Below are 18,435 nucleotides of genomic sequence, written 5' to 3' on the forward strand. Positions count from 1 at the left end.
TAACTTCCTTTACTTTTCCAATACATTCTCTATGGTGGTATGGTATCTACTCTATGGTATAAATGTATTTATTTATTTATTTATACATAAGTTTATACATTCGTTCTCCATATTTTGAAGTACACCCTGCGGTCAATCACTGCATTTCTGATGCAGACATGTGCTGCCAAGCGAGCAACAGCTTGTAATGAAAACTTGTGAAACACGTAACAGATAAAAAAATACGATACAGTCAGTTACTCATTTGAGCAAAAATAACCCACTTGTATACTGTTTTATACTCAGGCTGGTGCCTTTGACTACCAGTGAATGAACTGCATGGAACAAAAATAAAACGTATAAAAGGAAGTACACGTTTTGTCTTAGTTGTTATAATCAGACTTTGCAAATGAGCTCTTCACTTACCACTGACTTACAATTGAAAGATGTACCTCTTAGATTTAATTTAAAAAGGTTGTTCACTCTGCAGTGGAAAATCTACTTCATGTTACTTGCATGTAGCACAATCTTCTGAAGGCGACAGTGAAATTCATGTGTTACAACAGCTTATGGCCAGCAGATGGCACTAGGCTACTCTGCATTCAGTCGTTGAAGGGACATTGCCTGCATATTATTGAATTACAAATACATGAGCCACTGACTATATCAGACCCTGCTTTCACCAGCCGACTTACAGTCATTATTACATTATTATTACATGTCATTTAGCAGACACTTTTATCCAAAGCGACTTACAATGGAGTTGATTACAATCGGACTTGCTACCATGATGTCTTTCGAACACAGGGTACCGGTCTTAGCCACTCCACCCCCTCTTCATAAAAAAATGTTAAATGACATTTAATGCCAATTTCTTCTTTCTATGTGTTACAGATTCAAGAAACACTGCAAGGCAGCTTCTAAAGGGCAAATACAAAACTGTTGTTGATTATCATAGCTTTCTATTCATATGTGAAAGGAATGGCTATTACAACGCATTGTAAATAGTTACAGTTTGGGACCTTCATATGCAGAAGTTACAGAGTAACAGAGATACATATTAAAGGTGAACTATGCTGGATAACATGTTTGTTTATGTAAGTGTTTCCTGTGCTATGTTTGTAGCAGACACTTTTGCAGAACTTACATTATTACACTTGAGGCAAGGAAACAAAATATGCCAGAGGGTAGATGTTAAAAACATGACACAAGAACAAAATCTAAAATTAAGAGGCTAATAGTACCACAATGGACAGAGAGGACATTGGTGTGTTTTGTATATCTGAATGTCACAGGGTTCTGTTGCAACTCCTCAATGTAACCAAAGATGATGGCGTATAGTTGATGAACTGATGTTGTGTTTCCCTTTTTATTTGTTCAACCCAAGGTGCATACCTTGGAAAATATTTACAGGTAAAAAAAAAACATTGTCCAAAACGCTATAAGTCCCAATCAAAACAATAAAATTTAGTTGTGTGCAAAAAAAAAAAGGTGTTACCTCCTTTGTAACCCAATATATACTGCTGAGTGGGAGGTCAACCACTCTTTATAGGTCCTCTGCCCCTCCCATCCAAACATAAATTATCCAAAAAATCACAATAAATTAACACAAGCATGATTATTATAACAAACAACCCAGATGAAAATAACAAACATTTCCCAAATTAACGGGGCCACAATAATTATTGTCCCCACCTTTAATAAACAATATTAATAGACAATTAATGGAACTACAAAAAGTGACGTCACACTTAGCGTCCCGCCATCGTCGTCATTTAAGTGCGCCGCTGACGTAAACAATGTTTGGAATGCTGCCGACGCAAACTGAGGACGACGGTGAAGTAAGTTTGAACCAAGTTAAATATTAACTGTATGATTATGTAGGAGCGGCAAGTGTGCACCCTTGACGGTCAACAAATGTTGCTGAAAAGTGGCAAAGCAGTTGGGTGTGTGTATGCGTCCGCCTGTGCGCTCTCTCAGCGGGTGTGTGGCGGCATGTGTGTGCGCGGGCGCTCTCTCTGCGGGTGTGCGTCCTTGCGCTCCACTAGCGAGTGTGTGTGCTCATTAGTGACGAGTCGCTCCGTCACACTGAAGTTGAAAAAAGAGCTCACTCTTCCCTTTAGAGTGCTCCCCTAGAGACTCCATACATTCTGATATTGGGACAGGTTGCTACCACTTTGTTTCAGTGCATGAATTCAAAGTCTTTTTTTTTTTTACAGTTTAGTCAGAGAATGGACCTGCACCTGCACCTTTGACTCAACTGATGAAAAAAACACTTGTATTTGTTCCAAAGTATGATGTATATGTGTGTGTTTTGTCTTTTAGATACTCTGAAATGACAAATGGGGACTGCAAACAAATGTGCCTTTTCTCAGGCAGTACAGAAATGTCTGTGTTTCGCTCCAGAGTGGCTGGGAGGGGCTGGATGCCCTTAGAGGTGATTACATTTGTTGTAATGTTTGTGTATGTTTTAAGAATTGGTGTGGATTTGTCATTTGCTCTTGGATCAAATTACATAAACAATACTCATGCCTATAGCATCCTGACTGTATAAAGTAGCATGTAATTATTCTATTTTTATTTAGGCTCATTTAGTATTTAACATGGTTTATTATCAACTGAAATAGCATTTAATAGCACTGACATTTAGTAAAGTTGTAATTTCAGTGTTTCAATATGTGTGTTAATTGAAATGGCATAGACATTTTGTTTTGTTGATCTTTAGTTGGAAAGATCAACATTGTGCAAACTGATGAAGAATCAGAAATGTTGGAATGTTGATTGAACATAGTTTCAATAACTCTTTGCTATCTTTACTATCTCAATAGAGTAACCCACGTTTTAAAAGACAACAAACAATCAATTATCAAAAGATTGTGACAAATGTGCGCATAATATAACATCCAATATTATTTATTACTAATAATAATGTTGTTATTATAATAGGTAAAACAGACATTTCCAAGCAATATACTACCTTTTGATGACATTGTAAAGCTCACCTCTATGCTGCAGTGTTGAATCAGGAGGCGTGATGACTGAAATGCAACTTCTGTGCGATTATTAAAGCAACACAACACTGTTTATCACTGTTGGCCGAGACCACGACACTCCAACTCCTACACCCGTAACTGCAACAACAAGTCACCCCTAATAATTATGTCTCAATTAACCCGCATTGCCCTCTGTCAGCTAAACTAGTGCAAAACAAGGCCGTATAAACATCTGGACTCAAAATAACAGGAACACAAACTCAGATCATTACAATTTACATGTGTTATTCAATGAATCTGAACAAAAAGGCTGGAAATGTCAACAAACTTACTAGCCAAAAATATCTCCCCTAAACCAACTGTGGGTCCTGACCCTGTGTGTAATAACTGATATATGTCAGTGAAAACAGCCAAAGTGGAAAACAGCATATTTGATGTGCAGCTGGTTTGGTCCAAGCTCTTTTGTTCATAGCTTTTCCTGCAGTGTTCTCCTCTCAAATGTTTGTTTTGTTTTTAGCTTTTTACTTTATCATCCGCATTCTGTTATTTTCTGTATATTTCTCCAACTCTCATGCTTTGCTTTGGTGTCTGACACATATTTTCAAGCATTAAAAGCAACATGTACTTTTTGGTTGCTATGCCATCCCTATGTGGTAAGGTTTCAGTCCATTAAAGATTCTCTCTAATTAATTATGTCGCTGTCTAAATATGCAAAATAAGGGATTATCCACAAGCTGACAATCCCTCTGTTTTTATGTGCTACCATTCAAATATACTCTCTTAAGGTTGTGTGAAAACATGTCAATGACTGTTCTGAGTCATCCAGGCCATTGCATCTTCAAGAGTGTCCATATTGGCAACTGGACTTGCTTGAGTTGGTTTGTTCACTTCTATTTCCACACTTTTGAAGTTGTGTGTTAACTTTGCAAACTGTAGACGACCACAGACAGTCTGTATATGTCACACAAACACAAAATCCCCTCGTTACCAGCACCAGTGGCAACCCCTGGACCAGTGGAAAGGAAATTTAGCATGCATCCCTGTAGAGGATTGCTGGTTTGAGTCCCCACCACGTCAGAACAGTCATTAACATGTTTTCACGCAACTTTAAGACAGTATTTTTGAACGTGAACAACTCAGTGCTGCTCTCTGCTCCTAATTCTAGGAAAGTTCCTAATGGAGGACGGGTTAAATGCAGTGAGGAATTTCCCTATGGGAATTAATAAAGTACAAATAAACCTAATTGTGGATTTTGACATGTGTATATGTTTGTAGTTTACTTCACTGTTGCTCTGCTCCACTGTAAATTCACTTGTTATCCTAGTCACTGGTGTTAATCCCGCTTACTCCATTTTCCCTTTTGTTGCCATGGATATGCTATTCCTATGGCAACGGCAGGCCTTTATGGATGGCCTCAGGCCCCCACCATAGAGAACTCTCTGAACCTTTCATTAAACATTCCCTTCAAGCTTGCAGAACAATCACACAAGTAGTACATACTCTTACACTCTGTCTTTCTCTCGCTCTATCTCTCTTTCATCTTTTCCCACTGCTATGTAACTGCTGTCATACTTTTAAATCCTTGAAACACTCGATGTACGAGACAGCACCACGGCTGTTTATTTTCTAACGGCACTTTCTTTTCTTTTTTGTAAATTACACCCTGGGCGCTCACTGATACTGGATGCCAGAGCTGGTATCAAGAAGGCAATGATCAGATTTGTAACACGCATATCACTGTCAAGAGTCCGCACCACCGAGCTTCCTAATTTTCAGGGGCAATGGAAACCAGAGCTCCATCTTTAAAGATGCATGAGACATCTTGAACAACAGAGCGCAAGAGGTGGAGACTCAGATAGAGAAAGTGCTTCTGTGTCAGAGAGAGTGAAACTAGGGAAGGGGAGGCGCGTGGAGGTGACAGTAAAGGGCCAAAGTTACGGCAGAGCACAGCGGGGGGCCTACACCTGCTGAATGAACCCTGTTAGTGTCGGGGAGTACCATGGGCTACGGGTGGGCTCAGCCTTGCTCGGCATTGTGGCAGGCTGCATCATCATTGGGGTCTCCAGGGAGTGTGATGCTGACGCTGTAGGAGGTATCTTCCTGGGAGCAGGGGGCCTTGGTGAGTTTGTCTTTGTTCCTTGTTAAGAATGACTTACCCGCTTTGAAAATGTCTTAAATTATTAAAAGTGATAGTTCAGGTTCAGGTGTGGTTGTACTAAGAACATGGATACCAGCAGAGCTATAAGGCAAAAGTCTTTTCATGCTTCATGGGAGTTTGACTTGCTTTATAAACCACTCACTGTCATACCAAAGTCCATAGTGAAAAATCTGCCATTTTTACACTTGGGCACACTTGGCTTGTTGAGCCACTGCAACCTCCATCAGCAAGTTCAAATGTGTTATCCTGTGACTTTGGTGTTTTCAAATCTTTTGTTCAGATTTACCTTAGTGGCACACATTTTCCCCACAAGCTAAAAAGTTAGATTATCTCCATGGACTTTTGTGCGGGAGAGTAAGTGATTGACACATTTTGCTTCAGTAGGAAAAAGGCTAAGATTGAATGGAAAATATTATTAACTATAGTTCACACCCTAGTTTCTGACTTTTCTATTCATATTTTGTCACTTTCATTAAATATTTATCAGAAGAGATACAGTATATACAATGAATAAGTAGAGATGATAATAACACAAGGGTCCAAATATTACTCTTCTTTTTTGCATACCTTTTTGTTTTTTTTAAAAAAAACAAATGTCAAATATAAAGGTCTGTGGCTTGTGACATTTTGCATCCACTGTTCCTGAAAAACAGACCATGTCGAAGTCATCACCTGATACAACAGTGTAACTGGAACCAGCTGATAGCTGGAGGACTTGCACTTTCAAGATAAATGAGACCGCTTCCCTGGCTAGAAAGACAAAAGAACAGGACTTCTGATCTGTGGAAGACAACGTCGTCATATATAGTTAATGTGAAACACATTCTTGCTGATGATTCCATTAGCGTTCAATAATTGATCATTAAAAATGTACACGCACAAAAAATCGGCAATTCAAAACTGTGCACAGCAGCTTGACAGGAACATTCACTCATGGTGCTATACTTGTGTATTCCGGGGCTTATGAGCCATGTTGACTCCTCCAACACATAGGCTGACTAATAAGTATGAACAGAGTGTGCTTGCCAGATTCTCTTCACTCCCTCTGCAGTTTCATGACATTTTAGGCACAGACATGCATCATAGCCACACTCAGGACCTGCCAGGCGTTAATGCCGGCTCTTCTCACATAGGAAAATCAATGACTGTGTTGAATTGGACAGCAGTGGCCTTGGTGTTGTTCATATTATTATACTTATTGTATGGAATTAGTAGATGACCGTATGTTAGACAGAGCATGTGATTAGATGTGTTATTGTGTATCACAGTGACATTAGTTGTTTTTGTTTGTTTTTTTTCTTATAGACTGCACTACACAATCTTTACCAGGTGTCACATTTTTTATGGATATTTCTTTACAGGCCTTCTCATATCCATATATCCCTTCATCAAAGCCTGGCTGAACATCAACCACATTCTTCCATCCTTTGGTAAGTTGAATTACACATTTATATCTCTTTCCATCACACTATCACTCATGTGGATTTTTGTTCATTACACACACTTCCAAAACACTCCTTAACTTCACAGGAAACTTCAGAGTGCACCCTGCAGCCGTCATTCCTGCACCGGAACAAGTGATTGAAACCATAAGAAGAGATGGTGAGTATGACTGTCTGAGTCAGTGACGTTTGGAAGGAAAGGGGCGGGCACCTACAGTGCACAGGTGGGGCAGACACCACGAGTACGCTTATGGTAGGCAAGTGTGACCTGGGGCCAGAGGCAGCCAGGCCCTGGGTACAGAATTCCATGTGGACCTCTATATGGACTTCCACACTTTATTCTATCATTTCTTTCACCGAAATGGGCATTTTCTTTACAGTTCAATTCAATTGTATTTGTACAGCCAAATCAAAACATGCATTATCTCAATGATAATAATAGCCAGACCTGACCTCCATTCCAAGTTTCAGGGGTTTTTATGCATGGGAACCCCCTCAAAAATGACCAGAAAGCCACAGATATAATAATAATAATGATAACAACAATCTGAAGGATAACAATAGGTTCCTTGCACTCGTGCTAGGAGCTGTCCCGGCCCCTGCCATTCGTGGCTCGGGCCCTAATAATAGCCTCAAAACTGGATAAAAGCGTCTGCTAAATGACATGTAATGTAATGTAATCTGGATCCTGCAGACTGCAAGAAGAGGATGGAGAGACAAGCACAAACTAGGTATAGAAAGGACAAGTTTAATGACAAGTAATAATGTGATATTAAATACAGAGAAAGTTTCCGCCTCCCAAACCGAGACTCGGAACTAGTTCCGCAGGAGAGGAGCCTGGTACAGCATTGAATATCATTTCTAAGGACATATCACTCTAAGGACACCCTTTGGGACACTGTCATGTGGGCAGAAGGAGCATCATAACGGCTCCCTTGTTGATAAGAAACAAAAATGCAAGGGCATCTTATAGGTGCTTTATAAAAAAAGTGGGATTGAATTGGATACAGTATGAAAGGCAGCCAGAAGGACACTTGGAGGATCCTTCAGCATGCAACATTTTATGTCAACGTCAGATTTGCATTTCTTTTTCAAAATAGAAAACATCACATGAACAGGAAAAGCCTGTGAATATTCGCTGCCATCCAGTATTTTCAGGATTTGAATGTGGAAGACTCTCTTAAAGAGTTTCTTAACGACATTTTCATCTCACCGGAGAGGTTTCTTCACAACATGTGTCGGTTATTGTCTGCCAGTATGTGTGTGCCTTTTTATACAACATATTGTATGTGATGTAACACTGACTGGTGATGTGTGTTATGTGGCTTGGCTTGTGGTTTTACAGGGACACAGAGTCAGCTTAATCTGGAACGTTGCAAGAGTCGCATGGGTACCTTTGTGGATGGGGGACCGGTGGCTGAGACCAACCCGGATGAGGGGTACCACATTAAAACCAACCTCTGTTTCTCTCTTATGAGTCATGCTAACATGCACATGATGTTGTGAGACCAATGTAATGATCACCTTTGGTCTTAAAGGATTCTCTTGAGACAGCACAATTATAAAGGAGAAAAATGTAAGGTTACTGCAACCTTGAACTTTGGCCATCAACCACCAAAGTCAAATCTACTCATCCATCCACATTAAAGTAGGGATTTCTTGAGATACCTTATGTTTTGACCTTCAACCACACCTTCAAAGTTTGTACCAAATCTCTCAGGAAATACATGAGCTATGGTCTTTACATGAATGGGGGGCGACAAGCATGCGAATGGATAAGCAACCTGAACCTAAAAAAGCCTCAGGCTATAGCTGTTGCTGGTGAAAAGGCACAACACGGTCTTGTGAGTGAATCTCTGTTGCATTGTGTTAGTTCGAAGTTCAATTTAGGACAGTTATTTTTTTTTTTCATCATGGGCAAAATGTCATTATTATAAACTCCTTACATAAGATGTTTTTTTTTGTTGTTGTCCAGGCCATTGGGAGCAGAAAAGAGCGACTTTCAAAAGTGAGCATTACATGGCATCACCTCCTTTTTATTGTCACTTGGGATGTCGTTGCTGTAGTAACCCCACAGTGGAGAGATCAATCATCTGCCATGCAGACGTACGTGTTGGACACTGCGATTTTGATAATAGTTTGATTAATCATGAGTCTCAAAGCAACATAAAAACACCTCAGCCTGAATAAATGAGACTGAATGCACTTAAGACAGTAAAGTCTGTATTTTACTAAATAAGCCAACAATGTTTCAGTGATGGTACACACAATGTTGGCTGGCATATCAGTCTTGAGCAAATGTCCATAAAGTGAAGACAGAGAAGTCTGAAGAAAGGCATTAGAGGAAGAATGATGTAGAAAAATATAGAAGTCCTTTATTAAATCATGGCTATTTTAAGAGTTAAAAACTCTTAACTCTGGTCTGTTAAACTTTACTCTGTTTTTTGTATAGAATGGCATAAAGGGTCTTTATTGTTATTACTCAACCGAAATTGAAAGTCAGTCATGTTGTAGCTCTGTGAAATGGGTAGAATTGAATAACAAAGGTTGTTTGAGTGAAAGGGAGACATGTATGTGACTCATGCTTTGGTCTGTCGCAGGACATCTTCAGACATGCCAGATGTCTTATCAAGATGGAAACAAAAGCCGTCATCTGCCGATCAAGACCTGCCTTGATGTCGTCATGCGATTTGTCTGGCCCTCGTGATTCAGCTCCTCCACTGAGCTTTTTCATTAGGCTTCTTTTAAGTGTGACACATGATATTGACTTAAAGGTTTTTGATTTTTCTGTAGATGTGTTGAATCGTATTTGTCGAGATCTTGCACATCTGAAGACAAAATAATGGCACTCAGTGAAGTATTTTTACTCTTCCTGATACTCGGAGAACCATATCACACCCAGTGTAACCCCACTTGCTTGCAGCTCATCTCATCTTCACACAATGTTCCCAGCCACCAATTAGGAAATAATTATGGTTGTTATGTGCTAATGGGACTCGTGTGATTTAGCTCAAGTTCCCTGGCTTTGATTTGACACGAGTGGCACTAATGGGAACACATGCATGTGTGTAGGTCCACACATGCATGCACACGGGGAACTGCACCCCGCAGTGAGACATAAAGCATTGATATTCAGGAGAGCACAGACAGAATGGGTGCTGCATGGGAAGTGGCAGGGGAAAGAACGCTGTGCTCTGACATAAAGCGTGAGGTGCTTTGAGGCAGAATAGCGCTGGGCCGTGTTGACGTGTTTCTCTGCAACAGGAGCACAAGCACTATGCCGCGCCATGATGACAACCATCAGTTTGATTGCCAGCCTTCAATTTACAACGCCTCACCACGGCCACTCTTTGTCTGCATGACAAACATTGAATGGCGTGAGACACAAATTAACTGAACATCATCCAGAATGGGTGTACAGTCAAAACACAAGTATGCAGTTACTGTTCAAAATTCTCAGGGCGCCACCAGCTCTTTTTTTTTTGTCTTCTTGTCTGTCAAATTCTGTCTTTGATCCCTCACTGTTTTTGTAAGTTCACCCACTGACAAACAAATTAACGGTCTATACTTTTAATTGTAGGTTTCTTTTAACAGGGAGAGACAGAATATCAAAAGGAAAAGCCAGAAAATCATGTAAAACAAAAGATTTTGCAATTCATTGAGTGAAATAAGTATTTGACCCCCTAGCAAAACATTACTAAGTTCTTGGTGGAGAAACCCTGTAACCCAAGTACAGAGGTCAGACGTTTCTTGTAGTTGATCACCAGGTTTGCACACATCTCAGGCTCATCATCACGAATTTTGGACCGCTCCTCTTTGCAGATCCTCTCCAAATCCTTAAGGTTTTGAGGCTGTCGCTTGGCAACTTGAAGCCTCAGCTCCCTCCACAGATTTTCTATAGAATTTAAGTCCGAATACTGGCTATGTCTCTCCATGACCTCAATGTGCTTCATTTTATGCCACCCCCTCGTTAGAGACTGACCTCCAATGAAACGTACATATAGGTCGTATGCAGGAAGTATGTCTACGTTTTCAAAACCAGCGCCCCTAGCGGTTGTATACATCTAGTAGCTTCGCTGAGATCGAGAGCGCTGCACCCGAGTGTGGTCGACAAGGGTTCGACTACCTAACTATACCACCTTTTTAATGTTTTTTTTTAATTTTTACTGCCTAACCCTGTCTTTTTGTGCCCTAACCCTAACCTCAGTAACACCTGTGCGTATTAGAGTTGAAAGATACTGCACCAGTGTAGTAAAAACATACCTTTATTCAGGGGTTGGAGAAAATGACCCATATTTACATTTCAGGTGTTGGACAGGTTGCTTCGTTATGCTGTATGTTTTGCTGGAAGAACCAGCCACGACCCATTTTATGTTTCCTGGCTGAGAGAAGGAGTTTGTCACCCAGGGTTTCACGGTACAAGAACCCATCTATCTTTCCCTCGATGCGGTGAAATTGACCTGTCCCGTTAGCAGCGAAACACCCCCAAAGCATAATGCTTCCACCTCCATGCTTGACAGTGGGGATGATGTTCCTGGGGTCATAGTCTGAATTCCTCTTCCTCCAAACAAAGTGAGTCGAATTGACTCCATAGTGCTCCATTTTGATCTCAAAAGCTCAAAGCAGATATTTTTCAATATGAATTAGGAGGACAAACATGGGTTTCACCAGTATCATTCATTTGGATTCCACTACAGTTTTAATTAAGAGAGGCAGGGTTGTGCTATTGTTCAAGTATAAGAGTAGGTCACACTAAACAACACCTGTAGAAGCTGTGTTTGTCTGTCCTGAAAAATGTGTTAACTTAAAACTGCATACATACATATATTTCTGGGTGTGTTCTAATGAAGCGACTGAGGAAAATTATACTGCACGGTCATTGTAGACTAAGACTTTTGCACAGCTCTGAACATTATTATTATTATTGTTGTTGTAAAAAAATAAATCTCATTAAAAAAACAGACAAAAACATTTTCATATTTTAGGAATCCTGCTGAAAAAAACTCAGTATAGTGTGTATATATAGTATAGTATATAGTACATATAACAAACAACAAACAATATGGGGATAGTTGCACTGATGTAAGCGTTGAGATGTAATACATTCAGTCCACAGAGAGCTGTGCTGGTTGTACACCACATATGTTGTACATCAAAGGCTTGATCAAACACGTACAGCCTGGCAGCGGTGGCTAATGAATTTTAAGTACGTTTTAAGTAAATTCACTGGATTTTTCCAAATATAATGGGATATAATTAAAATGGCAAACAAGTAGAATACAAGTACATTGGACTAAAACACACGGGTTTGTGCAGCTATACTCTTTAGACACTGGTTCTGCCTTTCTGAGCATTAATGGCCTCACAGTCAGTCTTAATACCAGAAAAGTGGTCCAAAAGAGGTAACAAAATGAATGGGTGAATGGCTTAAGTGTAGTGCTGGCAGTATGAGTGGGTATGATATATTTGTGATAGAGGAAAGTGCTGCAAATGCTGTAGATTTACAGTATAAATGCATGCAAAGGGACGTTAATACGCAAATAGCAAAGCCGTATAGTGAGAAGTGCTGTGGTCAAGACTAGAAAAACACTGTATAAATACAGAACAGTTACCATTTATTCTAATCTTATCATGACTAGTTGACACCTTACCTTGACCTAATGCATCTAATTTTAGGACTATAGGTCTACATAATTCTGTGTTTCATTTTTTCTCCACTTTATAAGAGGTTGGGTGCAAGCGGCAATGAAATGTCGTTCTTTTACTATATACATGGTATGTCAGTATAAAAACATTTTTGTTATAGGTTTCGTGGCTCCATGTTCATTTTATTTGGCTTTTCATCCTAAAGGTTGCAGACCCTTACCCTAGCCCCTTAACCCAACCTTAACCATCACAACTAAATGCCTAACCCTTAACCATAACCTAAACCAAAATCTAACCCTAAAAGCAACATAAAAAGGGTTATTTTAAAGGACCAACCCTTAATGTCCTCACTTATCTAAAACGTCCTCACACCCTGTGGTTTATAAGTTTTTTGGTCCTCACAAAGACACCCACGCACACACACATTACAACAGGTTGAACGGTGGTAGAGGATGGAGATAATGATGATGATGATGAGAGGAGGAGGAGGAGGAGGAGGAGAGTCCAGATGAGTGTGGGGCTCCTCCGGTATATGAAATAATGAATAATGTGACGCCTTCACGCTGACAGCCACAGCAGTGGCACAGACTGGATAGTGGGCTTCATCATGAGCTTCTCCTTCACGTCCGCAGCCGCAGGATAATGACCTGTCAGCCGCTGCGTGCGTCTGGCGTGGATCGCGGTCATGTTGCGTCTCTCTCTCTCTCTCTCTCTCTCTCTCTGTGTTCACTCAGAAGAAAATCACACGAGTGATTCCCTTTCTCCTCTCGGATTCTCTTCCCCTTCTCCTGTTCCTCTGCAGGTCAGCTCGCCTCTGCTTGTGTCTGCGTGACCGCTCATTGAACGGCTGTCGCCCTCATCATCATCATCACCCTCCTCATCATCATGACTTGTGCCCTCAGGAGCGTGAAGCTGTGTAAAAAAAAAAAAGAAGTCGCTCGTTTGGTATTTGCGCGTGCTTTGAGCCTCTCAGTAATCACAGCCGCTAATTAAATGCTGGGGGACCGCACTGGAAATGTATAATCTCAGCGATGGGAAGACCTTCAGCATGTCGACACACAAGGTAAAGATGCTTTGACGTTGTTGTTGTTGTTTTTTAATTTGACAAGAATGCATTTATGTGTTCCTGGCAAAACCCACTTCATACCTTTTTTAGTGAGGGGTCAAATCAATGTCATAGATTTGACTGCAAATGATATCCTGTCTTTTAATATGCACAGCAATTAAAAAAAGACTGTTATTATTGTTATTATTATTATTCTTGTTGTTGTTGTTGATAGTGACTCACCAGTGGACTATAGCAGATTGTACAGTTGAAGCAGCTGCATTGTGCCTGTACATGTATATAAGTAAAGGTAAAAAAGTAAAAGGTGATTTTGAACTGCAAATAAGACTTAAAAAAATCACTTAGTCCCACATAACATGACAGAAAAACTGGCAACTCAGTCACTATTCAGTATGTGAAATATCAATAGTGTGATTTTAAACTTACTCTGTCGCTTCAGTTACTTTAGGATTATGGTTTGAGTTAAATCAATAATCAGTAAAAACAGTGAAAAGCAGTTATATCGGTCTCAGTGTTGTGGCTGTTTTAGCATTAATGCAAAGTATGTTTTATCATCATGTAGCGTAGACATGGATGCTCTACATACTGTCTGTGTTCTGTTTCATTGTCTGACACAGTCACAGTGGTTGCTCTGCACTGATGGTACATTTTGGACCATGTAAGACAAGATTCCAGGGCCAGCAGTAGACGGCACCTCTCACTGATGTTTTAGTTATTGATATTTATTGTTATACACCAGGTCATAATATCACAGTAAATGACTGATTGACTGATATTTTTCATGCATAGAAAAGAGACTAGAACATAAATTACAAATGATGCAAAACAAACAAACCCCGCTGATGTTTTTTTAGGCTTTAAGACACACAAATAGCCAACTTTTTAGATATTGGACATCAACAACCACAACATTCGGTCATCATTTTGAAAAGATACTTCATTTCATCACATTAGGCACATTACAGGAGAAAGAACTTAGCTGCGTTTGTAATTTATAAAGGTAGCAGAGCAGAGTGATGGATGTTCAACGCTCACTGATGGATTACATAAACTATGATCATTAGATGGTGGCATCGTGCTACTTCTGCACTTATCACAGTCACACCTGTTGTTCTTATCTAAAAAAAAACATCTGTCATGTGTTGTCATTCACAGACAAAGACGCTTCCATGCTGTCATTTGGACACACTTTATTTAGACTGTGCCATGGGGAAGAGTTTGGACTGAAATACAGGGAGAGTTAATAGCGCCATAGGAGGAGAAAGGGAGCAAGAGAGAGAACGGTTGTCTGGAGGAGAAAACATGGTCATCACAGACAGAAACTCGGGAACTCCTGTACCTAAAAAGGAGTCGCAGAAGAAGAAGAGGAGGAAATCTCGCCCTCATGGTCTGCCCTCTCCAGCCCTCTGCTGTGCCTGTGGCCTGTGCATCATGCTGGCAGGACTCAACATTACTCTGGTCGGAGCATTTGCCTTCAGCACACTGGTGCCTTCTGCCAACCCCCCGATCATCATCGGACCAATCCTTCTCCTGGTGGCCTTTTCTTTTTTCGGGGCCTGCTGTGTGTGCAGCCGCCTGCCGCCTCCCCACAGCTCACGGAGGTCAAAGGTGGGTGGCAAAGGGGGAGGACTGATGGGACACACTGGGCTAACTGGTGGCGCAGCATTTGAAATTGAGACCAGCGAGCACACTCTGCAGGATACTACAGCGGTGCAACTCAGCCCCACATCTTCCCCTGGATCGTCGCGGGCGTCCAGCCCAGAGATGGAGGCTCCGGATGCAGCACCGCTAAGCTCCTGCAAACTCTTCACCATGGAGACCAACGGTCCTTCTTCTGTTTCTGCCACAGCGGTCTACTCGGCCTCCACAGCAACAGGAGGGGAGGTGAGGCTCAATCTGCCTCGTGAGGAAGTGGTCACCTAGCAGGGCATTACCTCTTCCAAGGCCAGAGTGTTAGCAGTGTAAATATCCTTCTGAGCCAAGGGCCGGCTGAGTGTGATTGTGTCCTGTAGTTATGTAGTGAAATATTTCTGGTTGTGACAAGTTCTCAGCAGTATGCTTTTGAATTCTCTCGCTATGTTGCCCACTAGTAACTAGCATGCAGAAAGAAAAAAAAAAATCCAAGTATCGTGTGGCTCATAGGTTGAGGAATTCAGATTCCTACATCTGCTGCGCTGTCCTTGACGTCTTTGTTTTAACTAGGGCATTATGAACAGTGTTTTTTTTTTCTCTGTGGAAACTGAACTCAGTGTCTGAAACCATAAACATTTATCTGTAGCTGTTCGTCTTGTCTGTGAAAACCTGTTCTGCCAGCATTGGTTTGAGGAGCCTCCTCTGAAAAAATGTGATTGTTGACTTGTTCTAAAATGTAAAAGATTAAATGTGAAAGGTCAGAATTGAAAACATGGATGTGATGACATTTGATATTTTTATTTGCCAACCTCCCTGCTGAACTTGTTTGGGGAGCATAAAATATTAAAGGTCACTTAGGTCCCAAAGCAATATGGTCTCACCTGAGATTAAATTCAAGCCATTTAAAAGTAAGGGATGCCACGACACTTGTCTACAACCAACAGCTTTGTAATGAACGAGGTATGTGTTACTGTATATGAACATGTAGTTGGAATCATTATTCTTGTAGTTTGACAAGAGACAAGTCATCACATAAACACCACAGGCACTGTGTTTCCTCACCATGATTGCGACTGCTTTTAAATTCACATGTGTATTTTTACACATCACTCGAATCGCAGTTTTAAAGTCTCATGATCCACGTGCAAAAGAGACTTATATCATTTTAATGTATGGAGTTAGACAACTAGACTTTGAATTACACAGTGTGATTGGACACGGAAACGGGAACATTGTTGGCGAAACGAGAACATGTGAATTTTCATTTTTCACGTCTAACGTGGGACCACGCGGCGGTGTAGTGGTTATCACTCTTGCCTTGCAGCGAGAAGACCCGGGGTCGAGCCCTGGTTGGAACTTCTGCATGTAGTTTGCATGTTCTCCCCGTGTGTGGGCTTCCTCCCACAGTCCAAAAACATCCAATGTGGGGACACCCTAAACTGACCATAGGTGTGAGAGTGAGAGTGAATGGTTGTTTGTCTCTATGTGTGTGGCCCTGCGATGGACTGCTGAACTGTCCAGGGTGTACCCCGCAGCACCCCCCGCAACCCTCTGGTGGAGGATAAAGCGGTAGATGATGACTGACTGACGTCTAACATGACAACCTCTGCTACACCTGTGGAAAAAAAGCCTAAAATAATATTTGTTCCCCATCACTGTGACGTCTTCTTGGCAGTTATAAACCTGATCGGTTTAGAGAAAAAACATTTCCCGTCAAAGGAACGTTGCCTTATAGACAGATATCAGGATCAAACTAATGAGGGCTATACAAAAATGCACAGCAGCAGTTTTCCTCAGAAAACCTTTTTTTTCCTCTGCCTCCGGATTCCTCCTCCATGTTGTTAAGAAAGCCTCAACATGTTTCTGTTTTTGTGGATGTAACAAATGCATGCAAATGGCTTTGAAACGTTTCAACTCTGAAATTAAATGATAGCTGGAGCTAAAACTCCTGCATACAGCCATGCACTGACCAGAGCATTCACTTACCCATTGATTACTCGGACACTGCTCCTTGAAAGGATCAGTTTCCCCTGCCAGCAAGGCTGGCTGTCTGTCAAGCCAAATTAGAGTGCGGCGCTTAATGCTGCATGTTCAGAGAACTGAATTATGGGAACACACTGTTGTGAACTATCAGTGTCATCTGTGTATTTCAATGTGTGTAGCACTTAAACAAAAGAAAATCCAGTAAAATGTAAAGGATATGGTATTTTTGTGAAGATTTTAATTTCCTTTATTTTGAAAAAGTAACTCATGACATGTAAATCCTTCAAAAGAAAACTTAAATAAAGAGGCTCTTTCAGTACAACGCAGATCTCTCACATTGTGTATGTGTGGCATGACATGGTGTCCTGGTGTACTGGCGACATTTTGAGTCATCGTGAAGTAAAAAAAAAACACACTAAGGATATGTTGTTGTCTGATTAAAACAAGAGGAGAAAAGTGCAAAACTCTAAATACGTTAGGACGGCACAGCAGACGCTAGAGCCAACTCTATAAATGATTGAAACTCTCAAGTCAAATCAATTTAACCAATGACTTTGGCCATTGTAATAAGTGAATAACAGTATAAACAACAGTGTCAGCTCCAGCAACAAACACTGTGCTGTTCAAATGTATGGCGGTCTGTTACGAGGGCTGGTGTGAAGAACTGAGAATAATCTCGGTGGCCTTGAGTAAAGATCGACCTCCATCTGGCTCTGTTTATGTGTGAGTGTGAATTTGTCGCCACTGGAGGGACCCAGAGCCTCACGTATGACTTTTCACACATGTTATATAAAATGTCATTTCGCATCAAACCAGCAGATGTCAGTACATCACAGCAAGTATCTCGCGGCCATTGTTTCAGGCCTTTCCGAGGACAAATGATGTATTGGATCACTTTTGAGTGATTCTGACTACACTGCACAAGAGTACGAATCAGTAGAAATGATCTGATGTTAACGCAAAGATAAAAGTGTTCATGGTCCACGTTATGCTCCTGTAAGATTTCTTATCACTGGGTGAAATCATGGCATTGTCTGTGTCTGGCAATCTCAGCTAATTACAGCCACGTTATGAGAATACTGTCTTCAATATCCACAACGCCGATAAAGCGCCGCCGTGTCCCTTGTGCTCATGAAATGATGGAGGCACAGATCTGAGGTGTCCCACTTTCTCACAGGCAGCTCATAGATGACAAAATGGACTCAGGGACCTTTTAAAATTATTATTAGAGAGGCTCCCATAAGCTCAGAGGGGAATTTTAACAGTTGACTCTGAGATGAAGGTTTAGAGCTGCATTGTCGGTGTTGCATTCACCACGTTTGATTGACCCTGCAAAAGAGACGTGCTTGATTTTTATTTACAAATCCACTTCATTCTGGAATCATGACATAGAGCACCACAAGATAGTCCGACCTGTTTCATGGAGGATGTTTTTCACACGTTTGTAACTCTTTTTTTTTCCTCTTCCAACACTGAGCATTCAGTGATGTTGTATTTGTAGAAATGTGCTGTCCCTGTTAAGCTAAGAAAGTCATT

General features: G+C 40.9%; 2 protein-coding genes across 2 annotated transcripts; both read left to right on the forward strand.

Annotated features, from left to right (window-relative positions):
• Positions 1–1,765: 1,765 nt before the first annotated feature.
• On the forward strand, positions 1,766–10,751 carry kncn (kinocilin). The gene is made up of 6 exons (XM_044041470.1): positions 1,766–1,820; positions 2,305–5,091; positions 6,492–6,560; positions 6,661–6,732; positions 7,918–8,011; positions 9,173–10,751. Exons 2-6 carry the CDS (start codon positions 4,944–4,946, stop codon positions 9,246–9,248), a joined length of 459 nt encoding a protein of 152 aa, XP_043897405.1. The 5' UTR covers positions 1,766–1,820; positions 2,305–4,943; the 3' UTR covers positions 9,249–10,751.
• A 2,062-nt stretch (positions 10,752–12,813) lies between these two features.
• tmem275a (transmembrane protein 275a) lies at positions 12,814–16,276 on the forward strand. Its single transcript, XM_044019326.1, has 2 exons — positions 12,814–13,281; positions 14,440–16,276. The coding sequence occupies exon 2, from the start codon at positions 14,587–14,589 to the stop codon at positions 15,205–15,207; it is 621 nt and encodes a 206-aa protein (XP_043875261.1). The 5' UTR covers positions 12,814–13,281; positions 14,440–14,586; the 3' UTR covers positions 15,208–16,276.
• Positions 16,277–18,435: the final 2,159 nt, after the last annotated feature.

The sequence above is a fragment of the Solea senegalensis genome, linkage group LG1 (genome assembly GCF_019176455.1).
Source record: "Solea senegalensis isolate Sse05_10M linkage group LG1, IFAPA_SoseM_1, whole genome shotgun sequence".
Lineage (NCBI taxonomy): Eukaryota > Metazoa > Chordata > Actinopteri > Pleuronectiformes > Soleidae > Solea > Solea senegalensis.